The sequence below is a fragment of the Eulemur rufifrons genome, chromosome 12, assembly GCF_041146395.1.
Source record: "Eulemur rufifrons isolate Redbay chromosome 12, OSU_ERuf_1, whole genome shotgun sequence".
Classification (NCBI taxonomy): Eukaryota; Metazoa; Chordata; class Mammalia; order Primates; family Lemuridae; genus Eulemur; species Eulemur rufifrons.
The window spans coordinates 14956592-14983838 of record NC_090994.1 but is presented as its reverse complement, the minus strand read 5'-3'; the positions used below and the strand labels follow the sequence as shown (position 1 = coordinate 14983838).

General features: G+C 44.7%; 1 protein-coding gene across 1 annotated transcript in view; it reads left to right on the top strand.

Annotated features, from left to right (window-relative positions):
* The window catches only part of PRAG1 (PEAK1 related, kinase-activating pseudokinase 1), a 47944-nt gene that overhangs the window by 2773 nt on the left and 17924 nt on the right, over window positions 1-27247 (top strand). Inside the window, exons 2-4 of the mRNA XM_069485219.1 lie at window positions 1504-1920; window positions 3888-5674; window positions 25943-26100. Of these exons, the coding sequence (XP_069341320.1) occupies window positions 1591-1920; window positions 3888-5674; window positions 25943-26100 (2275 nt within the window). The 5' untranslated portion in view covers window positions 1504-1590. The remainder of the gene's footprint in view (window positions 1-1503; window positions 1921-3887; window positions 5675-25942; window positions 26101-27247) is intronic.

Genomic DNA, 27247 nt, shown 5'->3' with positions numbered 1-27247 from the left:
TAATCTGGGAGGGCAAAGAGGCACAGTTAGCTTCAGCACTTGTTGAATAAGCACCCTTGTCTGTGAGTGTGGGAGGCAAGAAAGATGGCACTTCTCACAAAGACTCTGAAATGATCTCCGGGTTGCCTAGCCCATTCTCCCTGGTTAGTCTCGTTGGTAGTTTAGCGAACATCAACCCCAAGCTAATTCTCACAGGAGGATCGTGGAGAGCAAACCCTAGAGAATCCATTCACCTTGGAGTCTTAGGGAAGATTTTCTCCGAAACACTCTGATTATAGGAAGTCAGCTCTCTTTTAAAAGAGTAGGAAGAGCCATGAGCAGTAGCAGGCAGATCATGGCAAGCTACTCAGTCTCATGAACACTGTGGTCAGTTGAGGAGCTGCTAGCAAAGTTGGCTTCTCTTTCCAGAACCACCGACTCTCTGTGTCTGTGGACAGCTCTCAGTTCTTGTCTCTGCCATAGTTTCCCCACCTATACAATGGGCATAACAGTTAGACTGGACGTTATTCAAAGTAATTGGTCGATGTCTGCAACCCTTTGAGCTCCTGGGTGGTGAATTGACAAGGGAGTGTGGTGCACACTGTTTGCAGTTTTACTATCAGAAGCAATGAACTCTTTGAGCAAAGCGATAGCCTTCTCTTCAGTGCTATCCTAGGGAAATAACTACTTGATAGTCTCTTCTCTCTCTTAGAATCTATCCAGCCACACTTTGACCAGGACCATAGGGACCAAGTCTTTCTCTTCCTACTCTTTTCCCCTTTGGCCTACAGCAGCCAGCTTTGTTGACCTCACCAAGCACAGGATGGAATAATGTATATTAACCAAAGGTAGCAGGAACATTCCCAAGATGCCAGACCTCTCCACAAGGTTCCTGGATGGGGGGAGGGCCACAGGCCAGCACCCCACTTCTCCCTTTTCTCAACCAATCCCATCTCCACCTGGTTGGAAGTGTGGATTACAATGCCCGTTTCAGGGCCCAGACCTGCCGCCCATCTCATACATTTCTTGGTCAAAAATTGTGGGTTATCTTCTGGAAGCCATTATTTTTATTTGCTATATTATGTCACAGTTCTTGTTTCTCGGGGGGAGGGAGGATGGTGGCTGTCCCAGGCTCTAGATCCCTAGTGGCAGGGAATACATGGATGAAGGACAGGTTTCTCATCGCAACCCCCATGTGATGTCCTCCCATAACTGCCCAAACCCCGAAGCACCCAGGATTGTAGGGGACTAAAATGCCTTTTATGCACTCTTTTCACACAACAGGGCCGTGTTTAGTTTTTACAGCTTCAGATAAGGCCACACCACTAGAGAGTGTCTAAGAGCCTCGTGACAAATGGTTGAGGGCCCTAGAATAAATGGAATCCTAATCTTTACTTTTTTTCCTCCTCCTTATCTCCTGTCTCCCCCTCTTCCTCCTCGATCAAATAATCAGACTCTAATTGAGAATATACCCATCCTGCAACAGAGCAGGTCTCTAATCAGGAAAGTGTCCTGCCTTTCCAGGAAGCCACCCTGTGACCCACCTCTGCCTCCTGCAAGACCACGCCAGAGAGCCGGGCGCAAGATGAACCAGCACACTGTCGGCTCAAGATGCACCAGACCCTCCAACTGAACCCCGAGAGCCCGAAAATGTCTGCGTGCAGCGACTTTGTGGAGCACATCTGGAAGCCCGGGTCCTGCAAGAACTGCTTCTGCCTGCGGAGCGACCACCAGCCGGTGGCCAGCCATCCCCAGCCCCGAGCCGGCAGCCTGCCCCCTCCACCGCGCCTGCCCCCCAGGCCTGAGCACTGCCGCCTGGAAGATGAAGGTGTGAACAGCTCGCCCTACTCCAAGCCCACCATCGCTGTGAAGCCCACCATGATGAGCTCCGAAGCCTCTGATGTGTGGACAGAGGCCAACCTGAGTGCCGAAGTCTCACAGGTGAGGCTGACTAACCCCTGTGGTATTTTTACAGGGGCTGCTCCTGTTGTAACACTTGGTGACTGGCAGCCAGCCAGGGAGGGCTGTTTTAGCAAGAATCCTACAGGATGGCTTGCTTGCAGCTTGCCCCGGGATTGCTCTTGCCAGACTGCCGGGATTTGCTGTAGCTGCCCTCCTTTCTCTCTGTCCCTTTTGGCTAAAAACCATTTATCCAGCCCCTCAGCATTCCCTGCTGTGATTTGTGGAGACTGCATGGAGCAGATAAAAATGAAGCTTTTTAAAAAACAGTTTTAAAAAAATTTCGACCATAACTTTAAATACACACACAAATAGCAATAACTGCATAATGAATCCCAGGCACCCAGTACCCTTCAACATGAACTTCAACAACCATCAACTCGTGACCAATCTTGTTTCATCTCTTCCCCACCCACCTGCCCCTTCCCTATGGTTTCAAACCAGACCCCAGATATCACATCATTTCAGTACATATCTTTAAAAGATAAAGTCTTTATAAAAAAATATAACCACAATGCCATTATCACACTTAAAAATATCAGTGGTAATTTCTTAATATCATCCCATTCCCAGCCAGGGTTCATATTTCCAATTTTTTTTTTTTGAAGCTTAGATTTTACCAGCTTAGATTTAGGATCACTAAAAACAGTTCCATCCCTAGAGACAATTCTGCTCAGCCCATAGGTAACCCTTAGAAAGGTATATTTATACCTTAGAAAGGTATAAAGATCAGTGGTCCCCAACCTTTTTAGCGCCTGTGACTGGTTTCATGGAACACAAATTTTTCATGGACCAGGGTGGGGGTGGGGGTGGCCTGGACTGGTCTGCGGCCTGAGGTTGGGGACCACAGATTTAGAATACACGTAGCCCAGGGCTGCTGGCATCGGCTGCTTTTAGACACGTCTAGGAAGCTGCAAGGCTAAGACATATTCTAGGAACTGCTTGCTTCCTGCTTGACCTCTTCGCCTGTTCTAGTTTTTCTCACCAATGTGATGAGTGGCTCCGGAAGGCTGTGTGGGCACATCTGAACACAGAGGCCAGTTTTAACTCAGGGGAGGACTCACTGAGGAGGGACATTTGCTGTGCTCACTGTGAGCTCAGTGTCCCCTTCAGGGCTGCTCTGCTGGCTACACCTATTCCCAGGCCATTCTGAACACCTTCAACCTTCACCCACGTGAGCCAGGGACTCTTCCAGAACCATCTGGGAGAGGAGCCAGAGGCAAGCCCTACTTTGATGCTACTTCTAATCGTGGGGGTAGGGAGGACTTCAGATGAGAAGGAGGAGGGAACAGTGACTTCAGTGAGGGTAATGACCAGGCCACATCTCTCTGCCATCACAGCCCAACTAGTCCAACCACGTGCACAGGCTGAGGTCACCGCTGCAACTGGGAGAAAGAGTGGCTCTTTGACGTGACCTGAAGCAAAGCCCAGAACAAAAGCAAGGAAGCCGGATCCACCCCTAGCCCTCCTGCCCTACCTAGCCCCACCACCCCCAAGGTGTTTTAAAAACCCTATGACTTTGATATCCTCAGGAATGTGCTGTGACAGAGTTATCACAAAGCCTACGAACACAAAGGAAAAAATTAAACAAAACCCCCAATTCTATTTTCCACGCCTGCAGAACAGCATTATTCCACCTGGTAGTTGCAAGCGAGGGAGAAGCAAAATGTTCTTTTCAGAGTTGCTTTTTCTTTTCCTACCCCACAGACTTAAGCCCAAAGCGTTACAAGCCACGGGTGGGAAGCGCAGCTCAGTCTCCGGCAAGACAAATGGCTCCGCGGGGGCCCCAGCTCACAGGCGTGGGGAGATCAGAGGGTGGGCGTGTGCGGCGCCTGCACCGGCTACAGAAGGCGGTCTCCAGTGTCACCGCCCTGCCCTGTCACTTTCTCTCTCTTGCTTTTATCTCTGACAAGGTCTAACGTAAGTCTTTTCACCTTGGCGCTGTGCAGGTCGTCTGGAGACAAGCCCCCGGCAAGCTCCCCCTCCCGAAGCAGGAGGACGTGCCCATAGTCTACCTGAGCAGTTTCCGCAGCGTGCAGAAGCCCGCGGGTCCCTCGGCCTCCGCCATGGTCGGCCTGCACAGCCGCGAGGCCCGGGGGGAAAGGACCTTCCACCCAGTGAGCTTCCCAGATGGGAAGGGCAGGCGGGAAGATAAACCTTCAGTTCCCTACCAAGACCTGCCCTCCGCCCAGGAGAGCTTCCGCCAGAAACTGGCTGCTTTTGCCGGGACAACATCTGGCTGTCACAAGGGCCCCTCCCCTCAGCCCCTTCGGGAGTCCCTGCCCTCGGAGGATGACAGTGATCAAAGGTGCTCGCCCTCCGGGGACAGCGAAGGCGGAGAGTACTGCTCCATCCTGGACTGTTGCCCCGGGAGCCCGGTTGCCAAGGACGCCTCCCAGGCAGAGGGCCACCGGGGCAGACGTGGCGGAGGGGACTGCTCTCCGACGTGCTGGGAGCAGGGAACGTGTGCCCGGGCCGCTGAGGATAAGAAGCGGGTTCTGAGCTTCCCCAGGGAGTGCTGTAGCCAGGGCCAGCCTGCCAACCCACCCTGCTTGGGCCCCAAGAAGCCGTCCCTCACCTTGGAGGCTGCCACTTCTTCCGACGGCCTCTCGTGTGGCAGTGGCAGCAGCCGGGCCAGCAGCCCCTGTGCTCCCCACCTCGAGAGCGACTACTGCTCTCTGGTGAAGGAACCCGCGCCAGGGAAGCAGCAGGACCCTGGCTGCCACAGGGTCACCTCTAGCAGATGCCTTGGGCTGGCAGGAGAGCCCCAGCCCCCAGCCCACCCCAGGGAGGCTGCGCAGCCTGAACCCATCTATGCTGAGAGCACCAAGAGGAAGAAGGCAGTTCCAGCGCCTTCCAGGCCACAGGCTAAAGCAGAACAAGCAGCAGCTGCCCAGGCCCAGGGCCAGGGCCAGGTACGGACGGGTAACAGCGTCTGGTCTCAGAAAACAGCACCTGGCTGGGGCCAGGATAGCCCAGAACCAGCTCCCCAGGTGGCGGCCACCATCACTGTCATGGCAGCCCACCCAGAGGAGGACCATCGGACCATCTACCTGAGCAGCCCTGACTCTGCGGTGGGGGTGCAGTGGCCACGCGGGCCTGTGAGCCAGGACTCCGAGGTGGCCCAAGAGGAGACTTCAGCCAGGCAGGGGCTGAGCTCCAGGGAAAGCCGTGCTCAGGATGGCGGCAGGAACACACCCAAGGGCAGGCCCGCCATTCCCCCCAAGCTGTCCAAGAGCAGCCCTGGAGGGTCCCCGGTGTCACCCTCTGCCTTCCCACTGGCTGACCTCAGTGAGGGGAGCTCTGGTGGCAGTGGTGGTGGCACTGGGCCCCCGCCTGCATCCAGAGGCCCCATTGACCCTGCTTCTTCCTGTCAGACTAACGGTGACCCTGCCCGCTGTCCGCCACCAGCTGTTGCCTCCTCCTCTTCCACCTTGGACCAGAGGCGGCCCAGGTTCCAGACGGGCACCTGGAGTCGTCAGTGCCGGATAGAGGAGGAGGAGGAGGTGGAGCAGGAATTGCTGAGTCAAAGCTGGGGAAGAGAGATGAAAAATGGCACCATGGACCATTCACACTCCACGACCTGGCACCGTCTCCACCCCACCGACGGCTCCTCTGGGCAGAATAGTAAAGTGGGCGCCGGGATGAGCAAGTCGGCCTCTTTTGCCTTTGAGTTCCCCAAGGACAGAAGTGGGATTGAGGCATTCTCACCTCCTCCCCCACCCCCAAAATCGAGGTGAGTACCCTGGTCTGTGTGCAACCCTGTGTGGAGGGCAAAGGGCTCTTCCAGAAACCTTTGCCTTTGCTGTCTCTCCCAAAGGCCTTCAGGCCTAGGATCTAGGCCCCAGCATCTGCTCCAGGGCCCTGGTGTCTTTATGTAAATTTCTAAGAGTCCCCCTGCAGCCCTGAGAGAGCAGAAGCTGTTGCTCATTGGTGCTCAGCAACAAGCCTGCTTGGGATTGGCTATTTGGAATGAATCTTTCCAAGAAGCACCCCTAAGCTGTCTCTCTCTTTTGGTGTCCATATTTTTATTATGTGGTACTATTTATTTATTTATTGCCCCCATCTCTGGTGTCTTCAGCAGCCTTTAAAGGAAACCCTAAAATTTTTCAGTTATTTAAACATGCAAAAGAGGGCAAAAGGAGGGTATGCTACAGGATTTGGGGAGACAAACAGGCAGTGCCAAATGTGTGCTCAGTGAACTGTTTGTTACCAGTAAACGATGGTGCTTAGGCTTTGGGGCCGAAAGCAGAAAAGAGGAAGCTTTGTGAGTGGTTAGGAACCCTCAGATGTGGGGTTTTCAAGAAAAAAAAAATATAGTTTCATGTTAGCATGCTGAAACTCACAGCTTTCTCCACTGCTTCACCACTATCTCCTGCCAGTTTAAAGTACCTTTCAAAGGCTCAAGAAAAATAAATGCCTTTTCTTTAAGCTATTGGGTGAGCTGTGCATGGAATTTAAATTCTGGCCAAAAAATTTCTCTGGAGGAGAGCAAAACTGATTCCTATTAGGGAAAGGAGAGACCTGCTGTTTTTCAAAAAATGACAGTCCTTCCCAACAGACTTTCTCTAGTCATTCATTCCCAGTGGCTCTGTTTCAGCTAATGTGCCTCTAGGTTGATGTCAGAAACAAGAGAATTGACCACAGAGAGAAGCAGCCGTGACACTTGACTTTGAACATCAAGGCTTCTCAGGCTGTGATGTGATCTGGCATGGGCTTGCTCTCGTGACCACTGCTTTGTTCTGGTATTGCATTGGCCACCCACCATGTGGAATAGACATTTTCCAGGTCCTCAGGTGATTGCAGAGTCTCTTTGTCTACAGTTTTAACTCCCAGAATGAATGAAGGCTTCAGCAACTGAGACAAGCTCCCATTTATATGGTACTTGCTGTGGGACCAGGCATGGGTTTAAAGGCTTTAGACATATTAGCTCATTTAATCCTCACAACGGTCCTAGGAGGTAGGAATTACCAGCCCCGATTTGCAGATGACAGAACAGAGGTAGACAGTTGAAATAACCTGCCTAAGGTTACAGCCGGGCCTGGAAGCCAAGCTCCTAAGTCTGTGCTCCTGAACATGCAGGACATCAACAGGCCTAGGATTTGAGCAGGGCGTGGGAGAGAAGCATCAGCACTCCCTTTGTCTGCCTCTGTCCTGGGCAGCTTAGTGGAAAGTACAGGCTTTGGTGTTAGAAAATCAAGTTCTAGTCCATCTCTTTAACTTACAGGCTGAGCAACCTTGAGCAAACCACTTGCTATGACTGAGTCTCCACATTACTCTTCTCTAAAATGGGATGATAATAATACCTAGCCGGCACCCTGTTATTGAAAGGCTCTAATGAGAGGCCACTGCAGAAGCCAGTGCAGAGGGTAGTTGCGATGTAGGCAAAAGCCACCTGAGCTGTTGATTGTGGCAATGACACCCAACGCCCTCTCTCCGGAATGGCATGGCCCCATCCCTATAGGAACACCACCTGAGCCTTGGAAAAGTAACTGAAACTTACTTCTTTAAGAATCACAGGGCTTGGAGAAATCCCAGCAACCATAGCAACATGACTCAGGTAGGGTTTTAATTAGCAGCTGGGTTGAGATCAGAGTTTTTTGGCCCAGTTTGTTATGATAAAACCGTGAGGATTATATACAGCTCAAACTAGGGGGGAATCTTGGAGGTTCTGGGTTTCAGCTCTTAAAAAACAAACAGAACGAAAAACTCCAAAGTTCTTATTTTGGGGACTTCTGGGAGAAAAATCTAGGAAATATAATTAGCCTAAAAGAACACAGAAAAAAGAAAAGAGCATCTTGCACTACTTAAAATAAATCAGACTAGTATATATGTTCATTTCGGGGTGCGTTTTCATTTTTCAGACATTAGTGACATTATCTTTTGCATCTTCATTTCTCTTCCCTGTGAGGAGACAAGAGGGCAGTCTTGGGACTCTCAGGGGACTTTTAATTCTGGAACTCAGTACTTACTGAATTCCTCTGAGGAGGGTGCCAGGAATCCCAGAGTCTTCAAACCCAGCAGGCCAGGGTGTTGGTAAATCAGAGCATTAGTGGGAACACAGCCCATAGTGGATCCAGTACCAATCCCAGTACACACTGGTAATCATGGCAGGCCGATGTCAGTTTCCAAAATGGAAAATGGGGAAGATCTTCTAGCAACGTGCAAGGTCAACTTGATTTCTTCCTGTGGGCCCATCTGTTAAGTGGATCCTAGTTCTAAGGATCAGCTTCATTAAGTGTGTTATATCCACTCAGAACTCTAGAGAAAGGGGTTTCTTCATGCAGGGCAGTGTTCCTTTTCACTTACACAGTGTGGCGACAGAGACACATCCATCTGCTTTCTTGGGCGATTCTGGAAGAACAGAGAATGATTTTCTGGTTTGCCCAGTGTCCTGTTTATCATTCTGTTTTACAAAACTCACTGACCTGGAGGAAAAAAAAAATAGATGTTAAGAATCAGTTGGCTTTCCCGTGATCCTGTTTTGAATGTTTGGCAGTAGCTTATCTGTCCGAGATATTGTCCTCTGTAATCTCCCGTTCGTGTTCCTGAGGAACCGCTCGCTGTAATGCCATGCGGGACGGGCTCTCCAGGCTTGTGTCAGGTGCTGAACAGTCCTTCTTTGGAGGAGTTTAAGTGCGTGTCCAACCCTCCTCCTGGGCAGGGAAGGCAGGGTCTGGGTCCTTCCTTAGCTGTTTTTGCCAAGGCAACCTTCTCTACCTGCAGAGTCACACTTACTTAGAATGATGGACCCCACAGAGTCTGTGGGTCACCCCTGCCCCAATTTAGGGCAGAATTATAAGCAGAGGACCAACAAGTACTGCTGGTTAGGAAACAAAACAACTGCAGGAAAGAAGTGTGGAGTCTTGGTTTGAATGTCATGTTCAAGATTTAAGGCAGTTTGATGAGGACAGCAGTGCTGAGCGAAACAAGATGTGAAAGAACCACATTTCATCTGCCTTTTATTTCTTTGCAGATGCAAATGTCGTTTTTGATGAGTTTTGAATGACAAAGTCAATTGAAGGAAAATCACCTGGTTAGTGCAGACAAGCGTTTTCCCAAAAAAACTCCAAATTAAGAGGCTAGGCCTGAACACAGGCAGGCTTGAGAATGACAGGTGAATAAGAAATAAGACAGGTTGACGTGGTTTCAGTGTCCAAATGGTCTTGGCCCTCGGTGAGGCTAATCAAAAGAAAAGTTTCCCCAAGAAAGTGAGAGATGTTTTTGTTTTAAAGTTATCACTTGTGCTCATTTTAATTTTACCTCACTACTTACTAAATTCTCTCTTCCTCAGTGGGAAGGCTGGGAAGCAGATGTTAAGTCTGTCCTTGGGCTTTGACTCACTCTTAAATTCACCCCCTGTGTTGCTTCTTAGAAAGGTAGTAACAGTGTCATTAATAGAGTTCATTTCTGTCCACAGAAGTGGCCACTTGGCCACTTGAACCAAACTGACTTCATTATGTGGTCTTTCCTGTAACATGCTCTCTCAGCACGAGCCCCAGGGATGGGCATAGGGTGAGTGACATGGGTGTTTCTCTCCAGACTCTCATCCAATCCGAAGCGAGCTCCAAATGCTTTCTTCCCCAGGCACTTTCTGCTGTAGTAGATTATGGTGCGGTGGCAACTGCTTACTAGGAAATCCCATAGTCTTGATGCGTAATGGCCTTTTCTGTGCTGCATTTTGCAAATCTCAGTTTGTATTAGGAAGCACTATACGTAGAGAATCTTCTCTATGTTCAGTCTTTTGGACAAAACTTAAGTAGGCTGGAGGTTGAGCTGGTCAGGGGAGAATGAATACTGGGCATACTTCAGTGGGAGAAATTGCTCCCCACATGGACACAGAGTTTGGCAAACAGAACAAAGCACATGTGTCAACAATGTAAGTTTAGGTTCTGTCTCGTGCCAGGGGAAAATTCATAGTTGGCCTCTTCCCATGAGTTTGCGGCTAGAGCCTGGACACATGGGACACCCAATGATGCCATAAGCAGTGACTATTGAACTTGAGTCCTAGCTTCCTGTTCTGCGATTTAAAAAAAAAAAAAATCACTGACTTGATTCCCTGGTTCTCATAGGATCTGGATTCTCAGCAGATTCTGTGTTCTGTCCAGTCTGGGAATAAGTAGTGATAGTCTCCTTTAATTGTATTTTGACCTGATCCAAGATCAGGATTAGTACAGACTTGTAAATAACCACTTATTTAAAAAAAAAAAAAATAGGCCAGATGTTCTTCGAAGGGAAAGAGCATGCTTAGCCGTCTGGATTTCCACAAGGTCCAGCTTGGTGCCTGGCACATAGCAGATGCTCAAGAAATACTTGTTAAGTGGACAGTTGTAGGCAGAGGCAGAGACCATGCCTTATTTCATTTTCCAGAAAAGCACCTAACTCCGTGCTTTACACATAATAGGTGCTCAAGAAATGTTGAAAAAAGAAGCAAGTAGCTTTGACTACAAAGTATCCTTCTGAGACCAGATCTCCAGACTGCTGCAGTACTGTGTTCCCGCCTCTGTTTTGGCAGTTAACAGTGTATCCTGCATTGCATGAAAATGGGTCTATGTTTGCATCTCCTCAACAAATTTTGAACTCTTGGGAGTGCAGGGACCATGTCTTGACTTCCCCATAGCATACCTTAGCACAGAGCCTGCTAGGTAGTAGGTATTCAGTGAAGACTGATTAAATTTAAAAAAAAAAGCAGGCCAAAGTGAACTACAGATTAAACAGTTCTTGGCTTGATTTTTTTACTGGACACTCATCGTAATTCTGTGGCTATTGTCACCTTGAGTTAAAGCAGCTGAGGTTAATAATTATTAGTGCTTCAAGGTGGGCAAACACTATGTGGGCACAATGTCCCCTTTCATGGATTAATTACTTTCCAATGATTGTATGTTTCCCTCTGGCAACTGGGCTCTATTACTCTTCTTATTCTTTCTTTCTTTTTTTTTCTTTTTAAGTGGAGCAGGTGTGTAGAGCCAGCCCTCTCTTGCCACAAGAATGTTTCTTTCAGGTAGCAATCATTTAAATGCTTTTTTCTCTCTTCCTACTAGGGAGGTGTAAGGAATTCTAGGGTGTGGTTTTGCTTCTCTGAGAAGAGATTTTCCATGCTTTCTGAGCTGGGTTGGAAAAGCTCTATGATCGAGCCCCCTCTGTCACAGGGACTTTGTCCTTAGAACCGCCTGCCTCCTTTTGATCTGCACAGTTGGTTGTGGAACTCACCAATTGGTGAGAAATTTTCTCTACTAGCGGCCCAAGAAATTTTTTGTTGTTTTGAGATTGTTAATGTCCTCACTTAAAGGACTTGCATTTCCTTCTACCAGGGTTGGTAGACTAACTACAAAGAATACTTGGTGTCCCTTTCTGCAGCTGATAAGTTTCAGAGTCTTAATCCTCTGTGCCTAAATTGCTCATATATTTCTTTTTATTGACTTTTGGGTAGTTCCCTAAAAATGTTGGGTGTGAAGGGTGTTCATGCTGTTCCCACACAACCCTGTAAAATTCCCTGCTGCAATTAGCTTCCGTCCAATGCTTTGGACGGCTTATTGTCTATGCTTCTGGCAGGCGGGTTTATATAAACAGTCTGACAAAGGGGAACTTCCAGGTTGAAGACTGCTTAAAGAAAATCCTTTTTTACTCAGCTATTTCGTTCTCCAGTTAATTTTAGCATCTATCACTATCAAAGGATCTCCCTGACTTCCTGGTAGTTTGGTTTTTAGCCATTTCATACCTATTTATGCATGTGTTACAAAAACTTTTCTAAAGTCTAAAACCTAGGCAAATAGTTGGTGCTGAAATCACTACCTGTTTCTGAGTTGTAGAAAGCCCTTCAGAATGGTTCCTGCTTTTTGGGAACTGCTATGGTAGTCAAAATTAGTGAGAATAAAAATACATTGGAGAAATACAAGAATAGTTGAGTCAAATTGACATATTAGGAAGTAATAGGACCTTGACAATCAGGGGAAAAAGGGAAGGAGAGTCATTGGAATTTTAAAATCAGTCAGCATGAGGGCATCACTTAAAATAATTCTTATTAAGATGTGCAAATCAAAAGGAAGGGAAGATTTTATGACTGCATATTTTCGAACCATGAGGGCATTTGGGTTGCATTCTCCATGCCAATTCTGATCAACTAGAGCGGTGGTTTGGAGCTCCATGCGGGAGAGATGGGAGTATTACCTCTAGCTTTATTTTGGGGAAGATTTTAAGATGTATTGGTAATAATTCTTCTTTTAATGTTTGGTAGAATTCAGCCACAGAGCCATCTGGTCCTGGGGTTTTCTTTGTTGGAAGGTTTTTAATTACTTCTTCAATCTCTTTATTTGTTATTGGTCTGTTTCAAGCTTTCTGTTTCTTCCTGATTCAATATTGAATTTAGGAATTTATCCATTTTTTTATGTGTTGTCCAATTTGTTGGCATATAATTGTTCATAATAGTCTCTTATGATCATTTTTATTTCTGAGGCATCTGTTATAATGTCTGTACTTTCATTTCTGATTTTATTTATTTGAGTCTTCTCTCTTTCTTTCTTAGTTAGGCTAGGTAGGTGTTTGTTGATTTTGTTCATTTTTTCAAAGAACCAATTCTTGGTTTTATTGATCTTTTTTCCCTATGGCTTTTGTGTGTGTGTTTTTGTTTGTTTGTTTCTTTGTTTGTTTTTAGCCACAGGCCACCCACCTGTCAGAGCAGCCAGGGCCCAGGTTGCTTTTGTGTTCTTTATTTGATTTATTTCTTCTCTGATTTTAATTATGTCTTTCCTTCTGCCGACTCTTTTTCTAGCTCCTTGAGACATAATGTTAAGCTGTTTATTTGGGGTCTTTCTTCTTTTTTAATACAGGCATTTATTGCTACAAACTTCCCTCTTAGAACTGTTTTTACTGCATCCCATACATTTTGATATGTTGTGTTCCCACTGTCATTTGCTATTTTTTAATTTCTCTTTTGATTTCTTCTTTGACCTATTGGTTGTTCAGAAACATGTTGTTTAATTTCCAAAGAATTGCGAATTTTCCAGATTCCTCTCATTACTGAGTTCTACTTTCATACCATTTTTGGTGTATACAATACTAGATATGATTTCAACTTTTGTAAATTTGTTAAGACTTATTTTATGGGATAACATATGGTCTTTCCTGGAGAATGTTTCATGTGCGCTAGAGAAGAATGTGTGTTCTGCTGCTATTGGATGGAAAGTTCTATATATCAATATGTCTGTTGAGTCCATTTGGGGTAGAGTGCAATTCAAATCCAGTATTTCCCTGTTAACTTTCTGTCTGGCTGATCTGGCCATTGTTGAAAGTGGGGTATTGAAGTCCCCTACTATTATTATATTACTCTCTATTTCTTCCTTCATGTCCATTAATATTTTCTTTATATATTTAGAAGCTCTGATGTTGGGTGCAGATATATTTACATTTATTAGGTCCTTTTGATAAATTGTCCCCTTTATTATTAAATAATGACCTTCTTTTTCTCTTATAATAGTTTTTTATTTGGAGTCCCTTTTATCTGATATAAATATAGCTACCTCTGCTCTCTCTTGGTTACTATTTGCATGGAATATCTTCTCTCATCCCTTCACCTTCAGCCTGTGTGTGTCCTTACAGCTAAAGTAGGTCTCTTGTAAGCAGCCACAATACCTTTTTTTTTTTTTTTTTTTTTTGAGACAGAGTCTCGCTCTGTTGCCCGGGCTAGAGTGAGTGCCGTGGCGTCAGCCTAGCTCACAGCAACCTCAAACTCCTGGGCTCAAGCAATCCTCCTGCCTCAGCCTCCCGAGTCGCCGGGACTACAGGCATGCGCCACCATGCCCGGCTAATTTTATATATATATATATATATTTAGCTGTCCATATAATTTCTTTCCAGTTTTTTTAGTAGAGATGGGGTCTCGCTCTTGCTCAGGCTGGTCTCGAACTCCTGAGCTCAAACGATCCGCCCACCTCGGCCTCCCAGAGTGCTAGGATTACAGGCGTGAGCCACCGCGCCCGGCCCACAATACCTTTTTTTAAAGGTAAATTCAAGACATCTAACCAATATACAGGTATACCAAATACAGTATGCATACCTAGAAGTGAGATATTGGGAAAGGAGAGAATTAGAGTAGAAATGATGATGAAGGGAAAAACTAAAATAACACAGACCAGTGTGAAAGTGTGTCATTAATTAAGCTTGTGATTATCTTACCTCTTTGCACTTGAAGTAAGTACAACAGGAAGAGAAACTGTCAAGGAGAAATAGAGGACTTACCTGAGATAGGTGAGTATGGTGATTAAGAAGATGAATAAAAGTGATGGATGTTTGGAACAGCTAAGAGAAACCATTGCCAGGGAGCCCAGCCTGCATGGTCTGTACTTTCCTAGAGAAGCACTGGGCTGCCGGGTGCAGGAATGGCAGGTGTTTGGGGTTATCCAGGTTGGGGGAGTCTCAGCTAAAGCTGAAGACTAAAAGATGGAGCTGCTGATTTGCAGGTAAGAGAACGAAAAACTAACTGACCGAGGAGTAGGGAGAGGACCCGTGAGGACATCTGGTCCTTACTGGGGAACAGACTAGACCAGCATGAGGAATGAGGAAGCAGCTCATCCTAGCAGCTTTGTTCCAAACAGCTTGCCAAGCTGGGAGGGTAGAAATGAAGTCTAGTATAAATACACACTGATTTCTTAAGTCAAACATTTCAGCTCAGAAGCTGAGTCAACAAAAAAGGACTTGAAATACTCGCCGAATCAAGAAAAGGAGGATCTGAGAATTCTGAGAGCAGGGTTGCCAAAACCAATAGTCCAGAAACCAAAAGATTCTGGTCAGCCACAATTGATCTTGCTGGATGGATTCCAATAGGAAAAGATCAGGACCAGAACCACAGTGACTCCCGAGTTGGTAACGACTCACTACTGGTTTGGTTTAGTCAACTGGCAGAGGTGTGTGCGCGCTGGGGATGAGGGGGTGGGGTGAAGGGAGGAGTCATCTTAGGATGCTAAAGGTACATGGGAGATTCTTTTTTGCAAGGTGACGGCAGGCTGATGTCATAAAAGGGGTTGTAGGCTTTCATATAATGAAAGTGAAGTGCTAAAGCTAAACAACCTGATTAGCTGTGGAGCGTTCCAGCCGCTGGATCTGAGGCTATGCTATAAATTATCACGCTCTTGCACGCACACATTCAAAATGAGCTCTGGTGGATGGACAAATGAAGTCTTTTTGGTTATTTTAAAATAATGCATGACCTCAAAGCATCAAAGCTTATCTTTCTTTGAGTATTTTTTAAATGTTGTAGTAAAAGGAGTGACATCGAGGTAGAGTAAAATATTTACCATCTGATGATTTCAAAAAGAATTATGAAATTCTTTTTGGAATTCTGGAAGCTGCTAAAGTCATCTCTCTGTGTATCCATCCATCCATCCATCTTCCTATTTAACCAGCACTTCCCGTGTACACTGTTTTTAGCACTTTGTAAATATTAACTCATTGAATCTTTCTAACAACCCTATGAGATCTGCATTTTATAGAAAGGAAGTTGAAACACCGAGAGATTTAGTGCCTTTTCCGAGACACATGGCCAGTAAGCAGTGGAGCCAGGACCCGAATCCAGGCAATGGGGTCCCAGTGTTCACACTCTTAACCACCACAGCACTGGCCTTCCCGGGCGACTGAAATCCATCCAGGAAGTTACTCAAGTGCCGGCATAGCTGTTCTTTCCAAAGGCTCCAGAGCGCCCTGCCTCACTGCTTGCCTGTGGATCACAGTTGCTCTGTCTTCAGTTCCCATTTGTTCTTTTTTTCATCTCCTTCGCTTCCCATCTGCTCTTCTCGTGTGAACAGCTGTAAGAGCTTCCTTCTTGACTTTCCAGGCTGTGGCTTGGAGACTTGTTATTCTCAGGTGATCATATTGGAGATGAAAGTGTAGGGGACAGGTGATGGGGTCGAACTGCCGAGTACTTCAACACTCTCTTACCTGCCCCTCCAAAGCTCCAACTCCCGGCCTTCAGCCTTAGTTGGAACCTCCTGAAACACCTAGATCATCCCAGACATCTGCCATCCTCACTTCTGCACCAGGTGGCCCAGTTCCTCTCTGGGAAAGTCCACAACCATGCAGGCTGGGGCCACAAATAAAAGATTTTGCTTTTCTGAGAACGGAATGGTCATTTAAAAATATATATATATTTGTATCTCTGAATGCCAAAGTGGATCTGTATAGAGTCAGGGTAAATGCTCGTAAATTTCCATTTGAACAACTTAAGTACTTTTATCCTTGACTAAAACTAGTAACCCAAAAGTGTGTGTGTGTGCATCTTTTAATGTGACTATGGCTTTGTTCCTGTGTTTAAATGGTTTGCACTGTTAAATTTGTAGAGCCCCAGAAGAATCACCAGTGCATTAACTGCAAATGCAAATTAATAGGCCTGCACCAGGGGGACCGCAGAGGTCATCTGACCACAGATGAAACTGCTGTTCTATATTTATACATGCTAATAAATCAGTGGGGGAAACACACCCCGGAGCAGATTGGCCCTGGCAGTTTTTTCAGGTGGCACTTAGGTGCTTACAAAATAACTTCCTTAGCATTGTCATCAAAAAGCACCAAAGGCAAAAATAAAAACCCTTCCCACTTAGTTATCTGCCTTTTTCATCCCATCTTTTGGGGGAGAAAAACCCATTTAAAAACTGCAAGACTTCTGCAAATTCAGGCTATTTTAAGACTGCTGTATTTTGTGAATATGAAAAAGGTTCAGCTATTGAATCAAGTAATCCTGATGGTTATTCGTTGCTCTGTGTTCCTGCCTTTTGCAAATTTTGCTGGGCAAGTGTAATTCTTTCTTAAGAAAACATTTATTCTCCCAGATGCCACAGAGGTATTGAAATAGAGGCAGATAAACTTAATCAAGAAGTATTTAATAATTACTCTGTGTTCCAGCACGTCCCAACTGTGACACAGCTCTCCAGCCGTTTATAATTCTGGGGGTGGTAATAAGCCTATTTCACATGAAACAATTAGAATAATCTAACCAGGATTAGAACCAAATGCTCAGTGACGTGATTCACACCCAGTTCAGTATGAGTTCCAGAAGGATGAGACAGGTCAGAGAAGATCTGAAATAGTTTGGGAGGAATTTGTAGGTAAGTGAAACTGATGCTGGACCTTGAGGATAGGCAAGGTTTGAAGGGAAGAGAGGAGAGTTTCCTCTGAGCCAGGTTGGGAGGGGAGAAGGAACGCTTTGGTGCTTTGGGGGCAATCGAAATGCAAAGAAGAGCTTTCATGAAGCAAAGGATTTGTGAAGGGAAGTAGTTGTATATTAACCAAAATGGTTCTACTTTTTTTTTTTCTGAACCAGAAATCTAGGCATGTGTTCTAATGTATAGACAGTGGAGGAAATACTTGAAATGGAGATAGTCAAAGAAAATCTGAGATGTGTGTTTCTGTCACCACAGATGACCTGAGTCCATCCAATATGGTGGCCAACGTAGAGAATCCTGTGGGAGCTCCATGTAGGATTTTTTTTTTTTTCTTTTTTCCTTGAGACAGAGTCTCACTATGTTGCCTGGGCTAGAGTGCTGTGGCATCAGCCTAGCTCACAGTAACCTTAAACTCCTGGGCTCAAGTGATCCTCCTGCCTCAGCCTCCCAAGTAGCTGGGATTACAGGCACACACCACCACACCTGGCTAATTTTTCTATGTTTAGTTGCCCAGCTAATTTTTTCTTTTTTTCTTTTTTTTAGTAGAGATGGGGGTCTCACTCTTACTCAGGCTGGTCTCGAACTCCTGACCTCAAGCTATCCTCCCACCTTGGCCTCCCAGAGTGCTAGGATTACAGGCGTGAGCCACCGTGCCCAGCCTCCATGTAGGATTTGACAGGGTCCACCAGCATTCTGAGAGCAGTATTTTAGAAAGATTTCAAATCAGGGTGGTCTACCCCAAGGATGCAAATCTTTTCTAAAGATGTGGACCAAACCCTTTCTAGATGAGCTTGATAAATAGCTCTCTTCCAGGTTGTAGGTTCGTTGAAGCACAGAGACTGTGCAGCTCTGCTCAGCGTTGCATCCGCAACACCTAAACACAGCACTGGGCACAGAGTAGGCAGTCCCTAATTAACGCTGAAAAACCTGGGAACGGTGTTCAGGATACATGAGACAGAGCATGCACTGCAGGTAACCCAGGCATAAGTTAAAAAGGGGTGTTCTTACTCACCCAGCGAACGTGGCTGGCTACATAGTAGGGAATAAACGGGGAGAAACTGAATGTTTTTTGGAGCAGATTTGAATTGCTTCTAATCATGGAGCCCAATAAGACAATTGGAGATTGAAAACTGCAAGTCAGAGAGGCAGAGCCGTCCCTGTTTTCCTGTGCTTTTGCAGGAAGTGCATTTTATAGAAAAGTCAGAGGGGAACGGAGGGGAAACGGAGAGCTCTGAGCTGGTGAAGTCACCGCAGCCCGGGGAGCCACTCCGGCCGCCTCTGAAGCTGGCCCTTTACTCCCAGGGGCTGCTCCATGGGACCCTGAAGTCACTGGCCCAGCCTGTCTCAGGCCCTGGGATGAGGACGGCACCACGGGCCAGAATCTAGGATGGTAAGAGGTTCTCATTCTTTCATTGAGGCATTCGTTGATTGTTTGAGTCTAAAACAAGTCTTTTTGCTTCTCTTTCGTAATTAAAAAAAGGTGTATAGAATTTTTTAACTGGTTTGTGCTTTCAGAGCGTTCATTTTATTCTTTACAACTTTTCTTTGGCTCTTCTCCAAATCATCCCTAAACTCAGTGGTCAATGTGACCAATCCCGAGACTTGCTGGTGCGAATGTGTGCTGGAGTTCAGAAAGCAGGTCTCAAACTGCGTGCGAGCGTTATTGGGGTTTCCAAACGTTCAGCTCCAGAGGCAAGAAAAAAGCTCTCAGCCAAATGTATGTGAACTCTTGAACAACAGTCAGGGCACTGAGAAGGAAAACTGACCTCGGCCACACTCTGAATTGTGCTGTCGCAGGGGGATTCTAGCAGCCATGTGGAGTCTGAGGTACGCTCTGTGCCGCACACAGGGACCCGGCATCCATCACGGATTGTGGACATTCTGAAAGCTCTCATTCTGCAAGCTCGGCGGGTATTTTTAGATGAAGCTTGTTCGATGAATGAGGAAGTCTGGCAGATGGTTCTTCCGGCTAGATTCTTTTTTTTCTAGCTTTTCACCGACATAGTTTGGAGACCACTCTGGCAAGCCCTCCGTGTCTAAGGACAATGAGGGGAAAAGCCATTCTCAGAGCCCTGGGGAGCAGCTGCAGGGCTGAGTCCCTGATGACGCTGTGCCACCGGCCCATGCATTTCACCCTGCCCTCCTGTGACTGTGTGTAATCAACAGTGGGAGGCAGGAAAGGAAGTCTGAGCAAGAACAAGTCGTTTTTTATCACACCGAGTGAGCAAAGACATCTGTGGAGGCCATACCCTCGCTGTAGCTGATAAGAATGTTATTCACCAACCAAAGAGGAAAGACCAGAGTATGCGGTTTTTGTGCATTGAAGCCACTTCCTTAAACTACATGACATCAGATTTCATTTTAGATGGTTTGCACCGGTTTTATGAAAGACAAATCAAATTATCCTTAATCAGGGGAAAGCGCCTTTTATAAAAATAAGTATAGTCTTGCTCTACGTTGTTGAGTGCACTCAGATTGTCATTTGGCTGCACATCTGACAGAACGGTCCATTAGGGCTCAGAAAAGTCACCTTGGGAATATTAAGCCTTTTTTTTCCCCCAGGGATCCTTAAGAAGTCTGTTGCACACACAGACTGAAGACACAAAACAACTTGATTGTTAAGACTCCGCTTTGATGACAAGCTTCCCTTTCATTTTGAAATTTGATGTGGTTTTGCTCATTCTCTAATTAAAGTAGCAATTCTCAAAGAGCGCAGATTGCACGGGTTTCCAGGGTGGAAGCTTTTTGTGGCAGTTTGTGTGAAAGAGTCATCAGTCCTAAGATGTTGCTGTTAAGGAAAAGGGTCACCCACATGTGTATCAGAAAGCAAGTTCCCTCACCACTTATACCTGAGCATTCCAAATGCCTACTGGATTTTAGCTACCTGGTGGGAACCTGGACTTCCTGAGCTTTTCCAGTGGAGAAGCAGCAGTGATATCTCTAGAAGCCAAGAAAATTCCACTTGTGGCTTGGATACTAAGATTTACCAACGTCTACTTTTGGAGGCCCCCTGCCTTTCCAACACACACACACACACACACACACACACACTGCGGAGAATTTATCCTGTAATCATAGATAGACTGATTTTGTCTGCATTCACCTGGTGCGAGTCTTCACCCCTTTGACTTCTTCCTTATAGTCCAAAGAATTAATCCCAAAGTCTTAGAAGAGTTGCTGGGTCTGTAAGCAATGTTTTCCATCCACAAGGCCATTCTGAGGATGCCTGTTCCCACTGTAGGGCCTGCTGGAAATCCCACCCTGTTATTCTGCGTGCTCCTCGTCTCAGAGACACAACAGCGGTTCAATAGGAGTGGCCATGCCTGGCTCATTCAGGTGTTCATGATTTTCTTTCCTGCTAGAAATGTTCATTTTCAATGCATCAAATATTTCAAGCATATAGTGAAGTTCAAAGAATGACTGCATGCAGGTGTCCCCCTAAGATTTTTCAAATATTAACATTTTGGCATTTGTTTTAGATTTTTTTTTTTTTTTTTTTAGGAGGATTGCTTGAGCTCAGGAGTTGGAGACCAGCCTGAGTAAAAGCGAGACACTGTCTCTACCAAAAATAGAAAAAATTTGCTAGGTGTCATGGCATGCACCTGTAGTCCCAGCTACTTGAGAGACTGAGACAGGAGGATAGCTCTGTTGCCAGGGCTAGAGTGCTGTGGCATCAGCCTAGCTCACAGCAACCTCAACCTCCTGGGCTCAAGCGATCCTTCTGCCTCAGCCTCCTGTTTAGATTTTTAAAAAATAAAATACTACTGCTTCAATGGGAGATCCCTCCCTATCCAATTCCCATTTCAACTTCCCATTGCTACCCAGAGCAATCATTGTCTTGAAGTTGTTGAGTATCATTTACATTTTATTATGTGATCTATAAAATATATAAGTTAGGTTTTAAAATATATATAAATGGTATTGCACTGTACTTGAGTCTTTTGTAAATACTTTTAATACTCAACATTTTAAGAAATTTTTTTTGTATTTGTACATTAAAATCCAGTTCATTTTTGACTGCTATAAAGTATTCCATTATAAGACTATATCACAATTCACCCATTCCTTCCTTTTTCTTTTTCCTTTTTTTTTTTTTTTGAAACAGAGTCTCACTCTGTCACCTGGGCTACAGTGCAGTGGCATCATCATAGTTCACTGCAACCTCAAACTCCTAGATTCAAGCGATTCTCCTGCCTCAGTCTCTCAAGTAGCTGGGACTACAGGCGCGCACCATGACGCCCAGCTAATGTTTTCTATTTTTGGTGGACACGGTGTCTCGCTTTTACTCAGGCTGGTCTCCAACTCCTGGGCTCAAGCAATCCTCCTGCCTCAGCCTCCCAGAGTGCTGGGATTACAGGTGTGAGCCACCATGCCTGGCCTATCCATTCCTTTATTGATGGATAATTGGACTGTTTACAATTTCATTTTTGGTGTTCATAACACTGAACACCCCTGTCCACGCATGAGAGTTCCTCTAGATCTGTGCTGTACAGTATGGTAGCTGCTAGCTCAAGGTGAGGCTAGTCTGCATTTCAGTGTGCTATAGATGTAAAACGCATACCAGATTTTGAAGACTGAGAATGAAAAAAAAAAAAAATCTCATAAATTTTTATATTGATTGCAGGTTAAAATGACAATATTTTGAACGTATGGTGTTAAAATATATTGCTAAAATTAATTTTATCTATTTCTTTTACATTTCCTAACGTGGCTGCTAGAAAATTTAAAATTGCATATATGGTTTGCATTATATTTCTATTGGACAAGCTTGTTCTAGAGCAGGCGTCTATATCCCATTGCCTGCATGCTGGTCATCTGTTTTTGTAAATAAAGTTTTATGGGAAAACATGCCCATTCATTTATATATTGTCTGTGGCTGCTTTCCTGCTACAACAGCAGAATCGAGTAGTTGCAACAGAGTCCCTATGGCCCATGAGCCTAAAATATTTGCCATCTGACCTTTTAAAAAAAAGTTTGCTGGTTGCTATTCTACAGTAGTGATTTTTAGCCTTTTCTTTTCAGCCATGACCCACAATAAGAAATATACTTATTATCTGATCCAATACACACACACACACACACACATACCCCTATCTGAAACAAAAGTTTTATAAAACAAAATTTCATAAATTCTTACTATATATTTTCATAGTTTCTGGTCTGCATTGTTTTGTTAAAATAAACTACTGGTCAATAACTGCTGTGACCCATTAAAATGACTTAGCTGTTCATTCTGTACTAGTGATTTGAATGACATTGCTCAAGAGTATGTACCCCAAAATGGAGAGACTCTGTTATAGGAATGTGCATATTTAACTTTATAAGATACATCAAATTGTTATCCTGTGTGTTTGTATGTGTGCATGTGTGTGTTGACCAGTCTGCAGTTACACAGTGCAAGAAAGTTCCCCTTTTCCCATACCCTTAACAACACCTGATATTGCCGCTCTGATCTGATCTGACGGGTGTGAAACGAAATCTTGTTTTATTTATAATGGGAATATTAGTAAGTTTGATTATCTTTTCATGTGTTGACTGACCTTTCATGTTTCTTCTTTTGTGAGTTGCCTGTTCATTTCCATTGCTCTTTTTAAAATGGGATCCTTTATCTGTTTCTTAGATTTATAGGCATTCTTTTTACATTCTGGATACCAATACTTTATGAGTTACGTGGGTTGCAAAGATGTGAGTTGCCCACTCCAAGGTTTGTATTTTCACTTTCTTCACGGTGTCTTTTATTTTATCAGACAGAAGTTTTAAATTTTAAAGTAGTGAAACTTATCTATCTTTTATATTTCTATTTTTTAAGCTCTTATTTAAGAGCTTAAATCCTTCCCTACCCCCACGTTCACAAAGATTTTCTCTGACATTTTCTTCTAACATTTAAAATTTGGTGGGTTTTTTTTTTTTCCATCATAAAAAAAAAAAAAATATGGTGTGACATCCAGCTCTACTTCTGTTTTTTCTTCTTCCATAAATAACTGCTGTGAATACCACGAACTGGTGTGGCCACCCTCCCCTCAGTGCAATGCTACCTTTGTCACGTAGCAAGTTCCTGTGTACAGGGTCTGTTTCTTAGAGCTCTGTCCTCAAAATATTGGTCCTACATTTATTAGAACCAAATCTTTACCGATCTCACTTATATAGTAACTGGGCGCCAATGGTTTCGCAGGCAAATTTTAGCAATCTCTCAGGGAACACTTCATGCTTGTCTTATAAAAACTACATGAGATAATTGAAAAAGAGAGAAAGTTACTCAATTCATTTTGGGATTCTAATTGAACCTTTATATCACAACTGGACAAGGATGGGACAGGAAAGAAAAATTACGGGCTAGCCTCTATTTGAATGTCAATGTAAAAATCCTAAATTAAACATTAGTAAAAATGAATCTAGCCATGTGTAGTAAAAATAAGTGTATGCAAAGGGTGCCAGCATGGTTTAAGAAAAGCCATTAACATAACTCATCACATTAACAGAATAAAGGAGAAAAATGGTATGATTTTTCCCATAGATATAGAAACAGCATTTGAGAATATCTAAAAACTATAAACGATTTAAGAATACAAAATTCTTAGAAAACTTGGAATAGAAACAAACTTGTTTAACCTAATAAAAGAGCATCTACCAAAACCTACAGCAAATACATGCTTAATATTGACACCTTCCTTTTACTGCTCTGATACTAAGTTTCCTCTGTGTATTTGGCACCTGATTTTTCTTTCTTTCAAGCTTGGCTGTTACTTTAAATAATCATGTGTGTGTGTGTGTATACATATGTATATGAATATGTATATATGCTGTTCATATATACACATATTTATTTTTGTTTGTTTGTTTTTTCTTTTCTTTTTTTTTTTTTTTTTTTGAGACAGAGTCTCACTCTGTTGCCCGGGCTAGAGTGAGTGCCGTGGCGTCAGCCTAGCTCACAGCAACCTCAAACTCCTGGGCTTAAGCAATCCTACTGCCTCAGCCTCCCGAGTAGCTGGGACTATAGGCATGCACCACCATGCCCGGCTAATTTTTTGTATATATATATTTTAGTTGTCCATATAATTTCTTTCTATTTTTAGTAGAGACGGGGTCTCACTCTTGCTCAGGCTGGTCTCGAACTCCTGGCCTCGAGCGATCCACCCGCCTCGGCCTCCCAGAGTGCTAGGATTACAGGCGTGAGCCACCGCGCCCGGCCTGTTTTTTCTATTTATATACATTTCATTGGTTTTTTTTGTTTTTTTTTTTAAGTTTGTTGCATGGGGAATTGTGCCAGCTCACTAGCCATGATGATGGAGTTTCTCCCTTGCTGAGTTTCTGGGCCTGAAGAGTGAGAAACTCTGGAGACCACCTTGGAGAGGGCAGAGATTGCCACAGAACTGGCTTCTGTCCTAGACTGAGGAGTTGTCATTATTCGTCATTTCATACTCTGGCTTCCTCTAAGAAAACCATTAGTGATGGATCCAATGGGGATAAAAAGATTGTATGAGACTTTCTATGATTGTATTTTGCCAGAGGGTTAAATAAAGATCATCTGCCGTAGCCTTCCCTAAGGATTGGATATTTCCAAGATCCCAACAGCAATACTGAAATACAAAGACTACAGTTGGATTACATCACAGGCACTGTCACACTTACATTTGACAGCTTCAAAACATTTTTAAAATGTGATTCTAAGGGTTGGGAGTGAGGAGGGGGACGTGTTTTCTAAAGAGCCCTTTTCACGGCAGCAAGCAAACTGTCTCTAAACTTTTCTCTAATAAACAAGGGATTCCAGTGACTATGAAAACTAACACAGGGCCTGGCAATGTGGAACACAAAGAACAATGGATCAATTCTTAACTGTAAGGTCATATGCATTAAATAAGGCAGTTCTGATGGCAAATCAATACTGTATTGTGTATTTCCTATAGCAGAGGGTGAGATACAGATCTGCTATAGTAGGAACAGGAATGTCATCAGGAAATATCAGTGTGGACAAATGTGGGTTACCACCAGCAGGGAAAGAGCTGAATTGATCGTGATCTATCTCCCTTCATGGTGAAAATGTCAGGTCAGAAGTGAATATTCATGTGGTCCTTGGAAAGGGGGAAGGAGAAATCAATAAGCTAAACATTCTACCTAATAATGGAACTATTTTCTCCAAGGTGAGTTCTTTTTTCATGGAGTTGGTATTCCTGTCCCTGATATGTTGGTAATGATGTCTTAGAGATGCAACAAAAGATTTCATAGAAAACCAAAGGGCAGATTCCATAGTTCTGGAACAAGGGTTATGTCAGCTTGATTCTATCTAAGCATTTCCCTGGAAGTCTGGGTAAAATTTAAATAAAGTTTTCCTTCATTCCAAGGCACAACCTAGACCCTCTGAAACTATGACAAAAGAGTACCAGGCAAAAAAAAAAAAAGAAAGAAAGAAAAAGAAATCCCACATTTTTAGGGCTAGTTTGCAATGTTCTTGTCTTGGGATCTTGCAAAACTACCTAATCCCTGTATATCTCTATACATTGACTTGTATGATAATGTTTTGATTTTTCTTTGTAGAGATGTTACACAGGATATAATTGAGGACGTAAATATTTTGGCATATGGGATCAGAACACAAAGGCAGTTCTTTCCAAGTCAGGATCGGGGTGCTTGTCTAAATGGAATAAGCTCACTCCTCCTAACCACACTTGGGAAGTCTCCCGCCACTCATGTGCATAAGGATTCCGAAGAGCCTCTATTCTCTCCCCCCAGAATATTTTATTTTAAACTTGCTGACATTGGCCAGGTTTCAAGAGCCCCGTAGGTTCATGATCCATCAGCCTGGTTTCTGAATGGAAACCAAATGAATTGCTTTTATTGTTTGTTCCTACCTTTTCCAGGCACCTTTTAAAAATGAACAAGAGCAGCTCTGATTTGGAGAAAGTGAGCCAGGGCTCTGCAGAGAGCCTCAGCCCATCCTTCAGGGGTGTCCACGTCAGCTTCACCACCGGCTCCACGGACAGCCTGGCCTCCGACTCCAGGACCTGCAGCGATGGAGGTAACACACTTGACCTTGACAGACAGGCTTAGGGTCTCGTGGACCTGCAAGGCCAGTCCTGGGTTGGCTGCCAGGCTTCAGAGGGGCTGTGCAAAGCCTGCTGTCTCGGTCCTGCTTTCTGCATGGAAGCATGACTTTCCCAAGGAGTAGTGGAAGTTAATTCCCTACTGAGTATGTGACAAGCCACCTCGTCCATGGTGCCCTCGCCAATTATAAGCACATTAGCATGGCAGCAAGGTGGGAGGAAGAGGAGGTTGAAAGATACTACTGAAAGGCTCCTGATTCCTTGGGTAACTGTCTATGTATAGGTCTGTTCTCCATTTTTATCCTCAGGGTTAGTCCTAAGGGGGTTGGATGCCCACTGGCCACAAGTCACCCTCTGTGTCAATCTCTCTCTCTCTCTCTCACACACACTCACTTGCACAAAGCAGGTGTTTACATACATGCTGAATTGGCATGGAGGCTTCATTAGGCCACCACCCATCCCACCTTCCGGACCCAGCTCTAAGTCGCAATATGTGGGTACGTCTTGATTGGCCATGTCCCTGTAAAGGAACTTTTGTTTTTCTGTCCTTGTGGCCTGGACGGGTGGTGTTTAAAACCTCTCATCCTTTCAACATTCTTGGTGTGTGTGTGTCCCCTCCTGTGAGTCTCTTCAATGTGCATTGATTAGCGTGTTGGGTTTAGACATGTGCCGGTGTGACTTCCTTTCTCATTCCTGTGGAAATATTTCTTCTCCGTAGGCAATTCTGCAGTAGAGGCCTCCATCATAAATTTACTGTTAGCAATGTCTGTCTATCTAAAAGATAGGTAGCAGCTAGGGAAAAAGTGTGCTGTTGTAAGTCAGTCTGTGGCGTGTTCTGATGGGAAAGCTCTGATAGCTCACGCCTAAAAACAGGAAATATCTTAGCCTTGATTTGGGAGGAATGGAGCAAAAAAGGATTTTCTTTTTCTGCAGAGTTCTCTAGGCTCCCATCTTCTTCCTTTTCCCATCCCATTGTGCAGAAAATTCAACGAGGCAAATTATTCCATAGAGGGCTGGGCATCTCGGCCATTAGACCCCGTGCTAGTCAGCTCTGATCCGGTCTCTTGGGGACTATGCCCAGTTCTGAGAAAATGACATATAATGGACCTTTCCCTCAGCCAC